Source organism: Dromaius novaehollandiae, chromosome 3 (genome assembly GCF_036370855.1).
Source record: "Dromaius novaehollandiae isolate bDroNov1 chromosome 3, bDroNov1.hap1, whole genome shotgun sequence".
In the NCBI taxonomy this organism is placed as follows: domain Eukaryota; kingdom Metazoa; phylum Chordata; class Aves; order Casuariiformes; family Dromaiidae; genus Dromaius; species Dromaius novaehollandiae.
In genome coordinates, this window is record NC_088100.1 from 92,054,558 (window position 1) to 92,072,419 (window position 17,862).

The 17,862-nt window shown below is 36.0% G+C and overlaps 1 protein-coding gene across 10 annotated transcripts in view; it reads left to right on the forward strand.

The window, feature by feature from the left end:
* BIRC6 (baculoviral IAP repeat containing 6) overlaps window positions 1–17,862 on the forward strand; it is a 197,715-nt gene that overhangs the window by 121,532 nt on the left and 58,321 nt on the right. For 9 of the 10 annotated variants that reach the window (XR_010388504.1, XM_064509466.1, XM_026122951.2 and 6 more), the window contains 6 exons: window positions 1,518–1,649; window positions 3,819–3,986; window positions 5,264–5,437; window positions 9,026–9,222; window positions 12,887–13,187; window positions 15,662–15,879. Coding sequence is in view for 9 of the 10 variants with exons in the window: in XM_064509466.1 (XP_064365536.1) it covers window positions 1,518–1,649; window positions 3,819–3,986; window positions 5,264–5,437; window positions 9,026–9,222; window positions 12,887–13,187; window positions 15,662–15,879 (1,190 nt within the window). In the remaining variant the exon portion in view is untranslated. Of the gene's footprint in view, window positions 1–1,517; window positions 1,650–3,818; window positions 3,987–5,263; window positions 5,438–9,025; window positions 9,223–12,886; window positions 13,188–15,661; window positions 15,880–17,862 lie in introns of those variants that run through there. The other variant, XM_026122956.2, reaches the window with a different exon arrangement.

The following is a 17,862-nucleotide window of genomic DNA, read 5'->3' on the forward strand; positions in this document are numbered from 1 at the left end:
TGTTGGAGGCTATTCCTTGGATTAATTTGTTTTTTTTTTTTCTTAAATATGCCATCAGTGATTTCTGTATGATATTAAAACCTCAAATTGATTATGTCATGCTTTATGCAAAAACAAATCACAATAATTGCATTCATCTCTTATGCTTTTTCCTGCCTTGAAAACAAACACCATCTAAAATCATTGCTAAATCTGCTGCTCACATCCCTTCATCAGTAGAAGAAAATGTGCAGTATCATTGCAGATATGATTGTCTAGGATGAGTACCAGTTACTTTGCAGTCCATCGCCCTTAGTCTTAAGTTATGGTACTGTTCTTGGCTTGTCAGCAGAATTGAATAGCAAAGCTGGGTATCATCTGAACACTAAAAATACCATTGTTTAAGCTTTTTCAATTTTATTAATAAATTTATAAATACTCCACCAACAAATGGGCATTCAATCAATGGGACCAGGCTAGAGCTACTCTAAAGTGTAAAAATAAATAATATTACTATTAATAATAAAAAAAAACACCCAGTCTGAAATATATAGTGTGGATGTTGGGTCCTCAGTATACTGGCAGTTTCACTATTCATATCTTCTTTTGGACTGAACTAATGGGTAGACGTAGACATGACCAGTGTCTTCAGGCATAAATTATAATGCATTTCCAAGCAGGTCAAACTATACCTCTTTCAGTGATTCAACTATAGATGATATGAAATTAAAGGAATCTGGATTCTACTTCCAGGTCTTGAGGCTATGGTTGTGGCTTAAGGCTGTGGTTTACTGGAAACAAGAACCTACTCAAAAACAATTAGGAAATTATTTGGCTGTTTTAGTGCTAGTGTTGCATCTCAGCAGGTGGGAAATGATCCACTGTAACCAGTAATCAGTAATTTAGTATTGACTCCCAGGTATTTGTGGTCTGCACTAAGCAAGATAGTTGAACTGCTGTAATCTAGTAATCACTTAAGCAAATGGCACAAGTTTCAGACGTACAGTGTTCTTTGGGCATCTTTCAGTTTCGAAGGAACAATCATACTCACCAGTTCTGAAACTGGATCAATATATGACACTAGATACCCAAGTTTATATATAACAGTTTATTTGGAGAAGCTTGCAGGTGTCCATTTAAAAAAAGAAAAAAGAAAAAAAGAAAAAGTGTGTATGTGTGGTGTGGTGTTGTTTTGGAGGGTCTTGTTTGTTTTTTTTACTTAACCTCCTCATTGTTCTGTTGATTGCAGTGGTTTTTTAACATAAGCATTCTTGACTTGTCACATAGCTTTTTAGAGTTGTAACAGTTTTAAATTGTTACAGGAAAGTGTATGCATTTGTTTGTTTTGTTTTTGTCAGACTTATCGTAACATCTTAATTTGTAGGTATTTTTCCCAGGCAGTAATATTTTTATAGAGCTATAAGCTAGTAAAATAACAGAGAATGGCAAGTGCCTTAACAGCCTGCAAACTGGTAATAAAATCAATTTGATATGTTGAAATACCTTTCTCTTCTCTTTTTTTTTTCCCCCCCCTATAGATACACCCAGTATTACAGCTAAACTAATTAATGAACAGAAAGAAGATAAAGAAAAAAAGAACTATGAAGAGAAAGAAAAAGTTAAAGCAGAAAATGGATTTCAGGACAATTATAGTGTTGTTGTTGCTTCTGGTATGTTTTTTCTTCTATCTGCTGAAAAATGGATTTCTCTGAATATTAAATGCAAAAAAAACATATCAACCAATAATTCATTTTATTACTAAAGATGATTAGCAAAAACTGTATTGCCCTATTAATCTAGCTGGCTGTTTACCAGGAACTGGCCTTTGCTGTTTGAAGGACTGCCTCTAATGAATTATATGCTTCAACAAATTCATGCTTAAACAAGCACATCTGCGGTATGCTATGGATGCTATGTAAAATACACTAGCCACCTTTGCAGTGGCTAGTGTGTTGGAATTTGATCACCCACTCCCACAGTGTGTTTTTTGGAAATAAAAGGTTTCTCCTACTTTGCATAACAGCTGTGCTAAAATCTGTCAGATGGAGGATATGCATAAAACCATGTTATTCCACCTGGAAACTGCAAATAGAGGGGTTTTTTCCTCTAAAAAGTAATCTGGAAATACTTCTGAAATCATTCATGTAAACCTGTCTTCTCCAAAATTGGTGTGGAGGTTATAGTTGAACATGGTAATTTTGCAGTGGTACAGGAAGGTTACAGTTCAGGTGATGGCTGCAGAGATCACTAGTGTTTCAGTTTGAAGTTCTGGTGTAAGAGAGAGATTAATGAACTTTAAGCTATCCTAGCTTTCTGCCTTACAGAGCTATCTCAATTTCATTTACACTTCATAAAGCATGAAGAAGAGATGCTGATTTCCTTGGACTTCTGGCACCAATGTTTCTCAGGCTTTTTATTTCAGGATTTTAGATGTAGATACAACGCTAATTCAAGTGTTTAATAGAGCAGTTGTTTCACTGATCTTTGTATATATCTAAAGCAACATAGTTGATAGTTAATTGCAGCATCTTTATCTGGAAAGGCATTTACAGTAGCTGCCACCTAAGCAGGGTAAACATGTTTTGGTAATGTCTAAAACATTTGTCTGTTCAAGTGAAAGGTTAAAACATGCATAAAAGAACCCAGGAGGAAAAAATTAATATTTCAAGACTGAAGAAATAGCATAGGCAACCATGTGTTATCCCAGTCATATCTCTGATCATACTGCCTGATATATCTCATTCCCTTCTTTAGAAAGAAACAGACTTAAGTTTTTCTGTCTTTTTGCCTGCATTTCTTCCAATTAGGTAAAAACAATTAAAAATGTAAACTTATTCCATTTATTTTCATTCTTACTACCTTTTTATGAAATCTTTTTTTGTCTACATTTTCATATATTCTATTTTGTACCTTTTCAGTCTCCTCAGAGATTCACCCAGCCAGTGTCTAACTTGTTCCTTGTTTGTAAAATTAATAGAGATTTGAGATGCTATTTGGGGCCTGATCTCCTGAGAAGAGCTAGTCTAGTAGACTGAGGTGATTGGAGGATATGCTGAGTATTATAATTGTTTCTACGGAACAGTTAACATCAGAGCACAGTATAGCCTTTCAGTTGGGGCTGTTGTTAACTTTCCAGATTATCTTGGCTGCTTATAAGGCCATATTCACTGTGACTCTTTGTATATGGACCCAGCTACCTGGTGACTTCTTTTACTTGATCTGTCACCTCCATGGAAGAGTACATGATAGTGGTGTAGTTTGGCTGAGCCTTAAGTCAACTTAAACTGTCCAAAACATGACAGTCTTGCTACATAAGCTCAGTAAGTTTTTCATCTACCTATGCTGCCTTTTAGTTTTCATGGAGCTCAAAGGTTTTGAACTAGGCAACTTTACGAGCATGTTCAAAGGTACCTTTCATTGTGTGTGCTACTATCAGGACTGTAGCTGAAGTCACTTTGGTAGACCAGGCAAGTAGGCTGTATGCTGAAATATCTGTCAGTTTAGGAACTTTTTCCCTTATTTGTCTTCAGCTGAAAAAACAACCTAAAAGGTTTTACCATAGGGCTCGTTGCTGTGCAGTCCCTTTGCTAGTTTAAGGTAGAATCAGAACAGTAGTTTTTGCTTTTTTTAATGGATGATATGATCTAGAACAGTTATGTTTGGGGCTCAGGAGCATCCACAACCTTGTAAGTGTTTAAAAATAGTGAGATTAGATCCAAATAGACTGTATACATGACTGCTTCTCATGTTATTTGATTTGTGTGCGCTGAGAATTTGGACCTTAATAACTAGAGTTATTAAATACCAGAATAAGTTTTAATTTTTTACTTTTATACTAGGTTTGAAATCTCAGTCAAAAAGAGCTGTTTCATCCACCCCACCACGCCCACCATCAAGACGAGGAAGAGTGATGGCGGATAAAGTAGGTACCTCTTCCACAGGAGGAGAATCTTCCAGCAAGACCATTAGTGTTCCAGTCTTTCACCTATATCATAAACTTCTACCAGGTAACTTTAATAACTGTCTTTAAACTTTAAAATGATGGTCTTTTTCAATAGTTGGTATGTCATTAGAAAGTAGGTATAATGGTGAGGGACTCCTGTATATGACTATTCAGCCTTCTGAAGGGTAGAGCACTGTTGCAGTTGGTAACTGCTTTCAGCTGAAAGTGGAATATTGCAACATCATTGTAGCTTGATTAAAATAATGAATATGCTGGTCTTCCTGGAAGTTTAGTTCCTAGTTGCTAAACAAGATCTAAGAAAAATTTCCCCTTTTACTGAGGAATGAAAAGGTTTTTCTGGTAAGGTGACTCACGTTTTGTTTGACTTGCAAGTCAGAATTAAACAGGTATTTTTGCCCTGTTATGTCATGTTCTGAGTGGGCAACCAACATCTATTGCTGTCTGGAAAGTTGATTTGCCAGTTCTGAAATATTCTTGAGTGAATTCCATAATACTTGTATCTTCAAAAAGAGCACATCTTAAGCAGTTTGTCATGTTTTATGTAGAGCAGGTATGTACTCAGGCTTTATCAGCTATCTGGACAAAACTATACTCTTCTGGTGGCAAATCTGTAGTTGGGGCACAGATTAGAGGAGTAATAAATTTTAATGAAGACAGATCACATGTTACAGAACTATTTCAGGAAAAGAAGAGTTGGGAATCATTAGAGAATAAAGAAACTCTCCTACAGAGAGAAGAATTGGTATGACTGGAATTTTAGACTTAGAAAAGGGGTAAAGTACATGGACATGGATAAAATATTTTAATATTATTCAGAAGAGTTTCTCATCTATTTTATTCTATAAAAGTAAGGAGGCAGTTAATGAAATTAAATAAGAGGTAAATTTCTAATCAGTCATTTTCACCCAGTACAATATTTAATTTTCTTTTAACCGTTTTACTTTATGGTCACACACATTTATGCCACCACAATACAAGGATGATGAAGAGGTAGGATTTAATAGTAGTGGGCAGGCAGTACCTGCTTAAAATGCACATCAAATTACAGCCGTAGCTTTTTGTTGCATTTGCCAAGTGCTTGAACCTTTGGCACAGGTCTGCCTTAGGGAATGTTGGCATAGTTCTTTAACAGGCTCTCCCAAACTGATGGGGCCCCTTTTCCCAAGGGAACAAATGTTAAAAGTAAGGCTTTGGTTTAGAGCCAAATAATATTTAGTCTACTTGGCATCTGCGATACAAGTAATGAACAGCACCTGGAAAGGCATGTTAAAATAACCCAATCATAATTTTCTGCTCTGACTCGATGCCATTGTTGTTTAGGCCAACCATTACCAGCTGAAATGACACTTGCCCAGCTTCTAACTCTGCTGTATGACCGTAAACTCCCTCAAGGCTACCGATCAATAGATTTGACTGTTAAGCTTGGTTCCAAAGTCATCTCAGATCCAAGCTTATCAAAAACAGACTCATTTAAACGTCTGCACACAGAGAAAGGTGAGTGTTTTGACTATTTTTGATATTTTCCTTTCTAAAATGCTTTTATTTTGGACAAAAATGGCTTTGTTTTTCTTGGCGAGTAGCATTTTTCTGCATCTTCTTGGATGGCGCTCCTGTATTGTTCACCACAAGACAAGTGCTAAGCTTTGTGATAATGCATGAATTCACGGCCTGAGTCTTCAACTGTGTAGTAATATGCACTAATATGGTGGTTCTTGTTTCACCTTTTTTTCTTCACTGTATTGGTGGATATGATGATGTTATTTGATTAGATAGATACCACATATTTTATTTCTTAACGTGTGTACCAGTTCAGTGGTAAGTATTTGTGCTGGTAACTAGGGCAGATTAAGCAATGCAGGAACCATGGGTTTGAAGCTGTATGTGTTATAGAAGCCTGTCAAAATTTTAATTGCAGCAACTCAGATACTTAGATGCTTCTTTGATAAAGGGAAGTATTCTCAAACCCTGAAGATCTCATAATTCCAGCTTTTAAGAACATTGTTCAGTACTTTTTAATATTATCTGTTTCTCATTAAGGTTTTCCTAATTGCATGCTTATCTACCTTCTCATAGTGTCTTTGGAGATTGGGGGGGGGGGGGGGGGGGGGCGCTGTATCCAGGGAATCTGGTTTGAAGTATTTTGACATCCTTCCTTTAGGGAAGGAGTTAAAGGAAGGGAACCTTGAAATTAAGCTAAGATGGTCTGCTGATCACCAGGCTGCTGACACAGCATGGAATTAGGAAGTTAATCATTTGGTTACTTTAACATACAGGCTTGTGGTAAAAACTGTTCTTTAGATAGATAAGTATTTTTCTAGAAAAGACTGAGTAGAGAGTTGAAGAAAAGAAAAAACAACCAAAAAAACTATTTTGCCAGTCTGAGCTAAGTATTTTCTGATTGCATCTAATGGCTTTAAAAGGTTGGTGGGTATGCAGATCTCTCACACTGAGAGGCTTCTGTCTTTCATACACAGTTTTTATTTTGTTTTTCTGTTTATTTAAATTCTAAACCTATAATAAATATTTTTCTGTTATTTTAATGAAACTTGAAAATAATCATTTGAGGTTTGGTTTATTAGTAGAGTTGCATGTGAAGACAAAGGCCTTTCTAGAAATTTTATTGGATTGCTAGGCTTTCTTTTTCAATTTGAGACTAATACTTTCAAAAAACTGACTTTGTCATTGCAAATCTATTGAGCCATCATACAACAGAGCAAAATCTTACAGCTAACATTCAGAAGTCTCTCAGTTACCATTCATCATTTGAGCAGGTTTTCCTAGTGCTCTAGAAAAAGCTTTTCGAAATTAATATTTTTTCACTTGTTGCTTAAAATAGACTTTCCTTTTGCCACCATCCATGGTGGATAGATTTTATAGCTTAATGTAGTGTCTTGAGAACTGCTGTACTTGACGAGAAGTTTGCATTTGTGTGATTCAACCTGAGGAGAAGCCTTTGTTTGTGAGACAAGCAGTTTTACATGGCTGAAGTTGATTCCTTTAGTGAAAACTTGCAGAACTTTCATGGAGGTGAAATGTAAATTGGTAAATGGTGCAAATTTATAAGAAGATTAACTAAAGTAGGCACTGCAGAGGCATACCTAAGGTTAAGTGTAACTCCTTGCAAGAATGTTTACTGGGTGAGAGGAGTAGCAATGTGTTTGCACACCTAATATAAGTTCTGCCTCTACCCTTACTCACTGACATATATTTTTAAAGTACCTTTTGTAGAGAAGCATATAGTGTTGCAGAACATTGTACCTTAGTTGCATTTTTAATATTTACATATGTTTGTTTTTGTTTTCCTTCTTCAGGAAGGTTTATAGCTTTTTACACTGTAATGTAAATTCTGATCAACATATGAGAAACAGAAGGGTTGAATCTTCCTTTAAAAACTTTATTTTAAAATATTCCTTAGCAAGAAAATCTGACCTTTCCAGGGGTCAGATCAACTCATGTCATCACAAGCAATCAAACTGTAAATACTGTTCAGCCTAGTGTGGTGGAATTCTCCACTCGTCTGGTAAGAAGGCAGTCCAGCATGTTCAGAACATCTACAGCTGCTATCTGTGGTCATAGGGAAAACTTTACAGAAGTGTTATCTTTCTGTATCCTTAACAGCAGCATTCAGTGTTGGATGCACAGAAAGTTTTATGTTTGGGGTCTTTCTTACAAGGATTATCCGGCTTTGAAAATGTCAGTGAGCTTTCCTTCAGGCTGAGTTAAGAATCGATGTACATAGCCTTAATTTGAGCTTATTAGGTTGGATACTTTGATCACATTGCTGCATAGAGATGTGCTCCTCGCACAACATATTCATGATGTCCTTGTAACCTGATGCTTCTTGTTCATTTAAAAGTTGAGAATCTGGATAGGGACCTGCTGTTTCCTATTCCCTCTTAAATTAAGAGAAGAAAAGGTTTTTTAAAAAAGATAAAAGATAAAAAATCTGCATATAAAACTAAAACAAAATGCACATTAGTTTTGGTAGCTGCATGAACTATACTTCAGGGTGCTTCTGTGTTTTTACAAGTACATAACAAATGATACTGTGTATGCAAATGCACATTTTAAATATAATCATGCATTTTCAGCCAGGTGTCAGACTGCTCACAATGAAGAGATACTGAGACCACTTCACCTATGTTGCATTCCCACATGAGTATACTGTGAAAAGTTTGAGGAGCATTGCATTATAGTATTTAGCAATATAATCTGCAGTATAAACTCTTTAGATGAAATACATTGAATATTCACTGTGAGGTTGACCTATGGTAATGAGCAAAGAGTATTGGTTTTCGGTGAAATGAATCATGGCAAGGTTCTATATAAAAAAATCTCATTTTACACATTGATGCACACAAATTTTATATCTTTTGCACAATATATACAATATATTAAGGTGCTTAGTCATGAACTGCGAGGAAGGAAGCTAGTAGAAGGTTAAAAATAGAGGTCTTGTTCTTTTTTGGAGGGAAGAATAGAATTAAAGAAATTTGACAGCTTTAGCAGGGGGTATTTTGACCCTTCTGAGAGAGGAGACATGAGAATTACAGGTATAGGCTTCTGACTGCTTGACTGGGCTTTATTGATGGTGAGGCAAATGATGGAAAAGGGGAAATTAAGAAGAAATTTTCTTCAACGTTTTGGAGGAATAAAAACGGAAGACCAATTTGTATAAAATTATTTTTCCTTTCTTCAGCTATGAACTCTTTATCAAGAGTAACAAACCTACTCTTATCTCCTAGTTGAAAGACAGAATAAAAGAAAATATGTTGTCATACTTCCAAAGCTAACAACATTTTGAAGCCATAGATCAAATTCTAGTAAAACATTAAATTCTAATAACATGTAACTTTGTATAAATTGTCCCAAGTTATGGCACAAATCTGGCATCATTGCCAAAAGGTACTAATACTTTTTTTTCTTTCCCTTCACATCCTTCTGCTGATGCATTTCAGGTTCTTGACTCAGGTTCTGCTGAAGAAGGAATTGCTACATTTGAAGTTAATTTTTAGGTGGAGGAGGAAACAAACACAATGTTGATGATGCTGTATTAATTTCTGTTTCCATCTGTTTTTACAGAACATGCAGATTTATTGGGGCCTTGCCCTGAAGATGAAGCAATCAGCCCTGGTGATGAGTGTATGGATGCAGTGCTAGATGAATCACTTCTTGAAACATGTCCCATTCAGTCTCCACTGCAAGTTTTTGCAGGAATGGGTGGATTGGCCCTCATTGCAGAGAGACTCCCTATGCTTTATCCTGACGTAATTCAACAAGTAAGTGGAAAAAATCAGTGTAGAAGAGCATGCTAAGACTTCGCCCCACACACTCCTTTTAAGAGGAATGTTTTTGCCATATTTCGGTATAGGTCAATTGGGCGTCTTAGTTGTGTGGAAGCTGCTTTAAAGTACTCAAATGCATGACTCCACTGCACAGTTGAGCTATACATGCTGCTTCCCTGCATGTGCTGTAGTTTGTTTGAGTAGGCACATCCTTGTTGTGGAACAAAAGCATGAATTCCGTGTTACTGCTGGCCTTGCTTTTGTAAAGTCCATAGGATATCTTACATTTTTGAGGGAGGGTTCAGTAACATCAAGTTGCTGTGCTGTAAGGCTCTACTTGCTTATCATTTGAATTGCTTGTGTAAATGCACCCTCAGTGTTGTTTTTATTGTTGAGTAAAATCCAGTTCTTTAAGTGGATCATGTAGAGTTTCTCTTAGGGGCACTGATAGGGTTTACAAAAGTGTCAACAAAGGCATTAGTGTGGAATTACTGCTTTGGCTGCTTTTCTATGTACACAAGCCACCAGTATTAAAAAGGGAAAAATAATCACAGAATTAGTGTGCTGTTCAGTACCTCGACTGCTAACCTATGGCAGGAATAGCAAACCTGTAGTGAGACCCAGTAATTAATATGAATCCTTTGTTAATGACAGTGCAGTTCAGGAAGAACCCATTAGATATTGAGGAAATATTAGAGAGAATAGTTCTCTCAAGATATTTTAGATGTCTAGTATCAAGTCTTTCTAAGAATTAAAAATTAAGGGAGTGTGTTTACATATGCAATTATTATATCTTGAAATCCAGCGAGGTAACGTGTGGTCTGCGTTAAAAGAGACTGATTCATAGCATCCTTTAACAGAAAAAGGGCAATTTACGATTGTGAGAAGTTTGATCCCTTTTTCTCCTTTTTTTCTGTAGTCTTGAGAAGATATTTTCTTTAACTTTTTTTTTTACTTGAGATACAAATTTGCATTCAGATATTTGCTGTATTTTAAGATTTCCTTAATTATTCTCCTAACCCGTAGGTAACTGGAATAAATGCAGCTAAAAATGACTTTGACATCTAATCAGGAATTTGGGTTTTTGAATAACTTCTTTAAGGACTTTACAGCTTAATCTTTTCCAGTTTAGATCAGTCTGGTGGTGATTACACCAAATTTCTCTTTGAAAATATTTAACTGCCTCCTCTTAATGCAAGCATTACATTTTACCTTTCTCTTAAGTGGCATCAAGATTAAAAATATATATATATTCCCATGTGAAAACTGTAAAAGACCTCAAACATACACATGAAAAATGACTAGAGAAATCGTAGCATACCCTTTTATCTGTTTGAGAGTTCTAGCCTCAAGGTATTTAAAAATATCAGATCAAGCAAAAGGTTGAAAAGAAAATGGAAGTATTCCCGTGAGTTGACAGGATAAAACTTAAAAACACTAATCATTCTTCTCTGATGTAAGAAAATTTATGTAAAATCATGAAGAGTAAGACACTTCAGTTTTACTGTATGCTGTACTACATATATTACCTTTGGCCAACATTCTGTAAGGCTGTTATTTCTTGGGATCTCAAGGTAATCAGGGTCAAGCTTCACCAATGTTTTCTTGAATAAGAAATCTAGAGGAAAAAAGTAGACAAGTAGCTGATATGGTCATACCTGATTTAGTAGGAAGTATTTTTCCCCTTCAGTCAAAATTACACTTAGAGGTGCTGTTTAATGATATGTTAAAATATCTGAAAGTACATGCTAATTCTTGCCTGCAAAGGCACATATTCTGGTGTTGCTTTTGTTGAAATTCAGGATCAGGGTTCCGGTTTGGCAGAAGAGAATGAGTAGATTAAAAAACTCTTTGAAAAAGGAAATTGCATCACCTTCTCAATTGTGATGCCTTGGCTGCTTGTCAGCCCCCTTCATGGAGCTTGTTGAGCCAGTTCAGCTTGTTTTTCTTCAGCCTGTCATGCCCTTCTTTCTCTTGCTTTATGAACCAATAAAGCAGTTTTTTGGTCAGTTAGTGGGGCTGAATCAGCTCAAACAAAGCAAGACCACCGCCGTTCAGTAGCTTTGATTTGTTAGTTTGGCTTGGTCGAAATTTCAGCTTCAGCATTTGTCTCATATGCAGCTGTTACACCAGACATGAATCTAACCCTGTATGTTAAAGAGTAATGTAAATATTAGGGCTGTTTAAAAACAAAAAGGTTCAGCCTAGCTAGGATTGAAATCATAGGCCTTTTCCAATTGACTTCAATTGGGTAAATTATATTAATGAGCTTCCAAGAGGAAATCGGTTGCTTTATCCCGATATTGACATTCGCTTATGGAAATATTAACTCCGTTTTAATAGGAATTAAAAATTACTGTGAGTTGTCATTCTAACCTGCAGATGATTAGTTACACTGTACCTCCTTGCAAAGATTATTTTAAAATGATAAGGAACAGTTACTTTTATATCCACTGTTTAATTAACATTCTCCTGAGTGCTGTGATGTAATTGTAAATATGTGTATGCGTAAATATGTAATATGCGATTGTAAAATAGCACAGCCTTTCTGACTGTGATAGAGGTGCACGATTTTTGTTAAATTTGTCAGCGCATGTCCCATGTTATTTGGCTCATTTACATTTAGCAGGAAGGAAGGGTGGGGAGAGACTATCTCATGCCATTGTTGTCTTTACAAATTAAAACACTCCTTTTTCCTCCAGTTGCTACAGCCACTAATTCAGTAGAGAAGTATGCCTTCAGAGGTGCCTTCTTACATGATGTGATCTCATGTGACTGTTGTTAATTTTTCACAAAACAGCTAGGAAGGAACATGAACCAAAGCCATAGGATACATAAATAATTACTGATGTGGAAACAAATTTGAAACTTTAAATATAGTTGCATCTGTTCATCTGAATAGCATGAAAGCTTGAAGCTTCTGTGGTGTTTAGTTATGTGAGGGACCTGGGCATCATACCTTAATTTTAGTTGAGCGCATGAATGTTTTCTGGGGAACTGTACAAATATCCCCCTTACGTTCTGATTCCCACCATGGTGCCTGGCTGAATAGTCCTCGGTGCAGTGTTAGTTTGAACAGAAATACAGACTGTTGTGTTAGAGCATAGTAATAGTAAAATCCACCAAATAAGCAAAAGCCAGAAAGGCACAAACACAAAAGAATTACTACAAGACCGCTAAGATAAACAAAAGTTGTCTTAATTCTTAAGCAGTTCCAGTTAACTGTTCTTTTCTGATATGAAACTAAAAATAAACTAGTTTGATTCTCACTGTGATAAATGTTCAAAATAAATCGGCCATTTTTATTTAAGAGGCTGGCATATAAAATAATCTTCCGTATTTTTTTTCAGTGTAATTTGTATCTCTTGTGCATCTAGATTTAAGCAACACTTTTAACTGAGGATTTTAGGTTGGCAAAACACACTTGCTTATTACATAGGTGGGACTTCCTGGGATTGTTTTGAAATTGCAACAAGTGTGCCCTTTCTATGCATATCGGCTGGTGCCTATACCTGTAAAAGATGGTGAATTTCCCGTGACTTTTTAATTATGTTCTGTATTAAGATTGTATGTCCTTTACATCCCAATTTTAATCAAAATTCTGCCTAGGTGACTAACTCAATAACTACAAAAATTTTGATTGTTTTTGTCATTTAAGGTGAGCACTCCAGTGGTTACATCGACCACACAGGAAAAACAGAAGGACAGTGATCAGTTTGAATGGGTTACCATTGAGCAATCAGGGGAATTGGTGTATGAAGCACCAGAAACCATTGCTGCAGAACCTCCACCCATCAAATCAACAGTTCAGACTATGTCTCCCATACCTGCGCATTCTTTGGCTGCCTTTGGTTTATTTCTTCGTCTCCCTGGCTATGCTGAGGTGCTGCTAAAAGAACGGAAACATGCTCAGTGTCTGTTGAGATTGGTGTTGGGAGTTACAGATGATGGTGAAGGAAGTATGTGCTGCGATTATTATGTTTCTTTGTAGACCACAGCTAGATTGTTTTACATAAATTTATTTGCAGTGTAATGCCTTAGCCGGAAGCTAGAATTGGTTGCTAGCATCCTTACTGTATTATCTCTAAATACTAAGTTCTTTCTGGTAAAGTTCTGTGGAGATCATCAGTATTCAACAGTTCTCGTCTAGATGTCAAAGTAACTTTAATACAACTGCTTGTAACACTTGCAGATGACACTGTCCAGACGACAGTGCACTCGGACAGAATGATCTGAGTAGCTGAGAACACTCAACTAATTGAGCAAATGTTTATATTCCTGTAACCAAATGCAGAGTAACATGCGTAGGAGCATAGCTACAGCAGAAGTAGAATAAACTGTTAGAGAGAATGTTCTAAAGAGCATACTGATCAAAACAGTTTGGAAGGAAATTTAGCTTAATGATGTGAGGGGAAGAGGGAGAGAAACTGCTAATGGTATTCTTAGATGCATGGATGGATGCGTTGAGAGGCAATATTGCATTTGTAAACAGAGTCTTTGCAACCAAACCTGTAGGACTGCATATTTTTCTAATAATTGTATTTCTTAAAGTGCTTGGAAAATTGAAACAGTGTTATGTGAAAGATGCCGTAAGTACTTTTCTTTTATTATGACCTTGAAAAGAATGCTGTTTTTTCTATGCCGCACTCAACTGAAGTTAGTCTCTATTCAGCAGCTTATGGTGGACAATGTGTGTTAGCTCTTAAGACCAACTGAGAGCTTTCTCTGCTGTCCCTTCTGCTTATCTTTTTATTTCTCTTGTAATTAGTTATAGGATAGGAGACAGGAGTAAATTGGATAACAAAAATTATGTCTAGCTGGTTACTCCAACCTCATTTGAATAGTAATTATCTGAAGGGCTGTATACAGTCCCTCAGATTTTGATATCCTTGAATGATTCCAATCCCTTGCTGTTGCAGGCAATATTTTCTATCCCTTTTTTATAAAGAGACCAACACAAACCCTTAAATGAAGAGGTTTTTTTGGTTGATTGGTTGGGGTTTTTGCGTGTGCCACCACTGTTTCAGTTGGAATACAGTTCCAGAACATTATTTTCCTGATAGGAGCTGCCTTTAATTTTCAGCCTAAAATTATTTATTCCAGTTATCATTGTGCCAGCATTGTTCTTCATCTTAAATAGCTCTTCTTTCTCTGACGTATTTGTTGACAGGAATTGTATTCCCCCTTAGCCTTTGTTTTTGCTGGACTAAATAGTTTCTCCATTCCCTATACCAAAAGTTTGAATTCAACTCTTTACCAAAGATGGCATGGTTCTGGTAAACACAGTAGTCCACATTAGTTCCCTGTATAAGGCATTAATATTTCCCTTGTCTGTTGGAAATGCATCTTTTCATACACCTAAAATCACCTCTGCTTTCTCCCATAATATGAAAATATGCACTTATAAATCCACAGTTTTTAGGTTAAATATGGTTTCAGTTGTCTGTGAAGGTAAATCATGGGCAAATGTTAAGTTCAGATTTTCTTCTTTTTGTCTTATTGTCATTTGGCTACATCTACAGTTTTGGAAGTCTATCAGACTTTTTTTGCAGAGGCCTTCAGTTTTGTTTTTAAAGAGCTCAGTCAAAGAACTTCTTGCTTCTTTGTCATTATTTTCTGTAAAAACAACAATAACAGACATTTAACTGCTCTGAGTGAGTGTGTGTGTGTAAAGAAATATATACATACAAATATATATATTTGTAATGTATATTTCAGTATAGACCTCTGATGATAAAGCTGATAAACTCTTAAGAATGGGGGAGAAAATAATATAAATATATTTAAAATAAAAAGCAAACTTTTTTGAATGGAGTTGACTAATGTATTTTCACTATCAGATATCTCTGTTCCCCTACGCATGGAGAGGGAATGTGAAATGCATTGTTATATATAGAAAAGATTGAGAGACAACTTCCTAATTTTATGTACATTTTGTTAATAAGTCATTCCATTATTTGTAACAAGTCTTTTAAAAGAAGTAATTACTTTTTGCTGCTGTTAGCTGACTATGTGCATCTTTTAACTTTCCCTTGTTTCAAGGTTTAAAAAAAAAAAAAGTAGCTTGAACCACCTTTGTTCTCTTTATTCAGAAATATGATCTAAAGTGTAATCAAATACGTAATCATACTTACTATTGGTAACAAAGTAAATTTTCACCCTGGAAATGGAAAATGAAATTTTCATATATTTTATAGTGTTTGTTCTAACCAGAGTCTTTAAAGGATGTAAATTAACACTTTCTTCTATACTTTTTTCCTGCTGAAATATTTTTGTTAAGAGAAGCCTAATATTGGAATGTTTTGCTATAGCTGAATACTTAAGCCCTGAGTATATTTCTATATGTATTATGTAAAAATCATTGCAAAGATTAACTGGCTGTATTGAACTATTGAAAGACAATGTGGTTTTGATATTCCCTTCTTCAATCTAGGTCATATCCTGCAGTCTCCTTCAGCAAACGTGCTTCCAACTCTTCCCTTCCATGTGCTGCGCAGTTTGTTCAGCACTACACCATTGACTACTGATGATGGAGTACTGCTTAGACGGATGGCGCTAGAAATTGGGGCTATACATCTTATCCTTGCTTGTCTGTCTGCTCTAAGCCACCATGCACCAAGAGTGCCCAACTCTAGTCCCAACCAGACAGAGGTAAGTTTAACTGCAGAATAATTACCACTGAGATGTAATAAGAGTCTTAACTATAAAAAAGAAAATCTCATTGCTTTCGTAGCCTGATCTTTATGGAGTAGGCATTTGAATGAAAAATGAAAGTGATGAGAGAATACTTGTTTAAGTAGTTTTGCCTTGCATGCTGTAAACGAACACAGTAATCATGAAATTTACCTAACAAGTAAGGCTTACCATGTGGCATTAAGAGGCAGTCTCTTAACTGAAAACATGTCAGTTTCTTTCACAAGACCCTCCTTCTCAGTGCACAAGAGTCATAATGCTCAATGGGTGGTGGTTCTTTTTTTAATCCTCATTAGAAAGTGTGACCTCATTACCTTATTTAGCATGTGTCACCTAAATTCTACTGACTACAAATTACTTCCTCTTAAATGCCTCAGAAATGTAAATGAGCTGTGAGAAATAATGAATGCATTATTTTTTTTTTTAAACCCATTTTTATAGATGGGAAAATGAGATCTTGAGACAAAAATGTCTTCCATAATGTTTAGGCTCCCAAGTGAATCCCAAAGTTAAACTTCAGCAGAGTACTTGCCGTATTTTACTACCCGCTACTCAGAGCATGTGTCCCCTGATTTGCTAAAATGATGAGTTGCCCTTTCTGCATGATAGACTAATTGTCTCAAAACATGTCTAATTTTTTTTTTTTTAAGTAATAACTTGCCTTCTGTAACAACTCTGTGACAAAGGCTTGCATGAAACAGTTCCTTAGGGCTAAGTATGGCTAAATGGTTGCAAAATATAGGGCTGTCCATATTTTAGCAGCTCTTGATACTGATGAGGGGATGAGCAAGGAAGAGATGAATCTGTGCATTAATTCACTTTAATGGCTAGTCAAACTTGAGAGGGGGCTGAGATATCCTGCTCCAAATCGGGTGTCAGGCCCTTGACACGTTGACATCTTAGCATTATTGGGCTTTTGGGGGGAATGGGCAACCATTAATTCTTTCTTCTGCTTCAGTTCTATCGTGTTGCCTGAAACAGGTTGTCTTGACATAATTCATATCTATTAGGTGATAGATGGTAACCTGAAACTAGAGATCCATCAGCCTGCTCTCAGGCACATATCTCTGAGGCAAGACTTTCCCATAAGTGCTTTAAGTCAGTGCTCATGACAGTCCTCTTAAGTGTTAAAGGCACAACATGTGCCTGAGTGGTAACATCTGCATGAGAATAAACATACTGCTGTTTCATCACTGACATGCATTACACTTCCAATTTAAAAGTTAAATGGTGATTCCAAAGTACTGTATGTCAATATTGTACTTCACAGGTGATACCTTTTTTTGCCATTGCAGTCTGTCTGTACATCATTTTTCTGTTCCTTCAAGTATAATCTTGAAAATCACTGAAGAAAATCTGAACAGAAAACAAAACTTTTCAGAGCCTTGAATCAAATATTACAAATTAGAGTTGGTCACCTACTGAAGTGACCTACTTTCCAGTAAGACTAATCGCTACTGAGTAATGCTAACAAGAGCAGCAAGCACTCACTACTGGAAAATAAGGTCACATGTTTAGGGTCTTAAATACGTACAAGGAAAGCACTAGTTAAAAAGGGTTCACCAGAGGTCTTTTTACATCTGTCGTGGCAAAGGTTAAATGATGTGGTAAAGGTTAAAAATTAACTTAAATATTGAAATCATTTCGTAAGCGCTAAACAAGAGAATATTCCATTTATGTTAGTAAAGTGCAATGATGCAAACCATTGGAATAAGCTGTCCAAGCACCTGAGGAAAAGTGTTCTGAGACACATTTCAGCACTTTTTAAGGATAAAGTATTTTCCCCCTTGTTATCTGGAGAGGAAATCTGAGTGTGTTTTTCAGTGTCACAGAAATCATATGTCAGAGAGACAGATGTAACTTATACCTCTTGCCAGTTTGGAATATTTTTTCAAAATCAGTACATGCTTGAGCATTTTAACATTTCAGACATGTACAGAA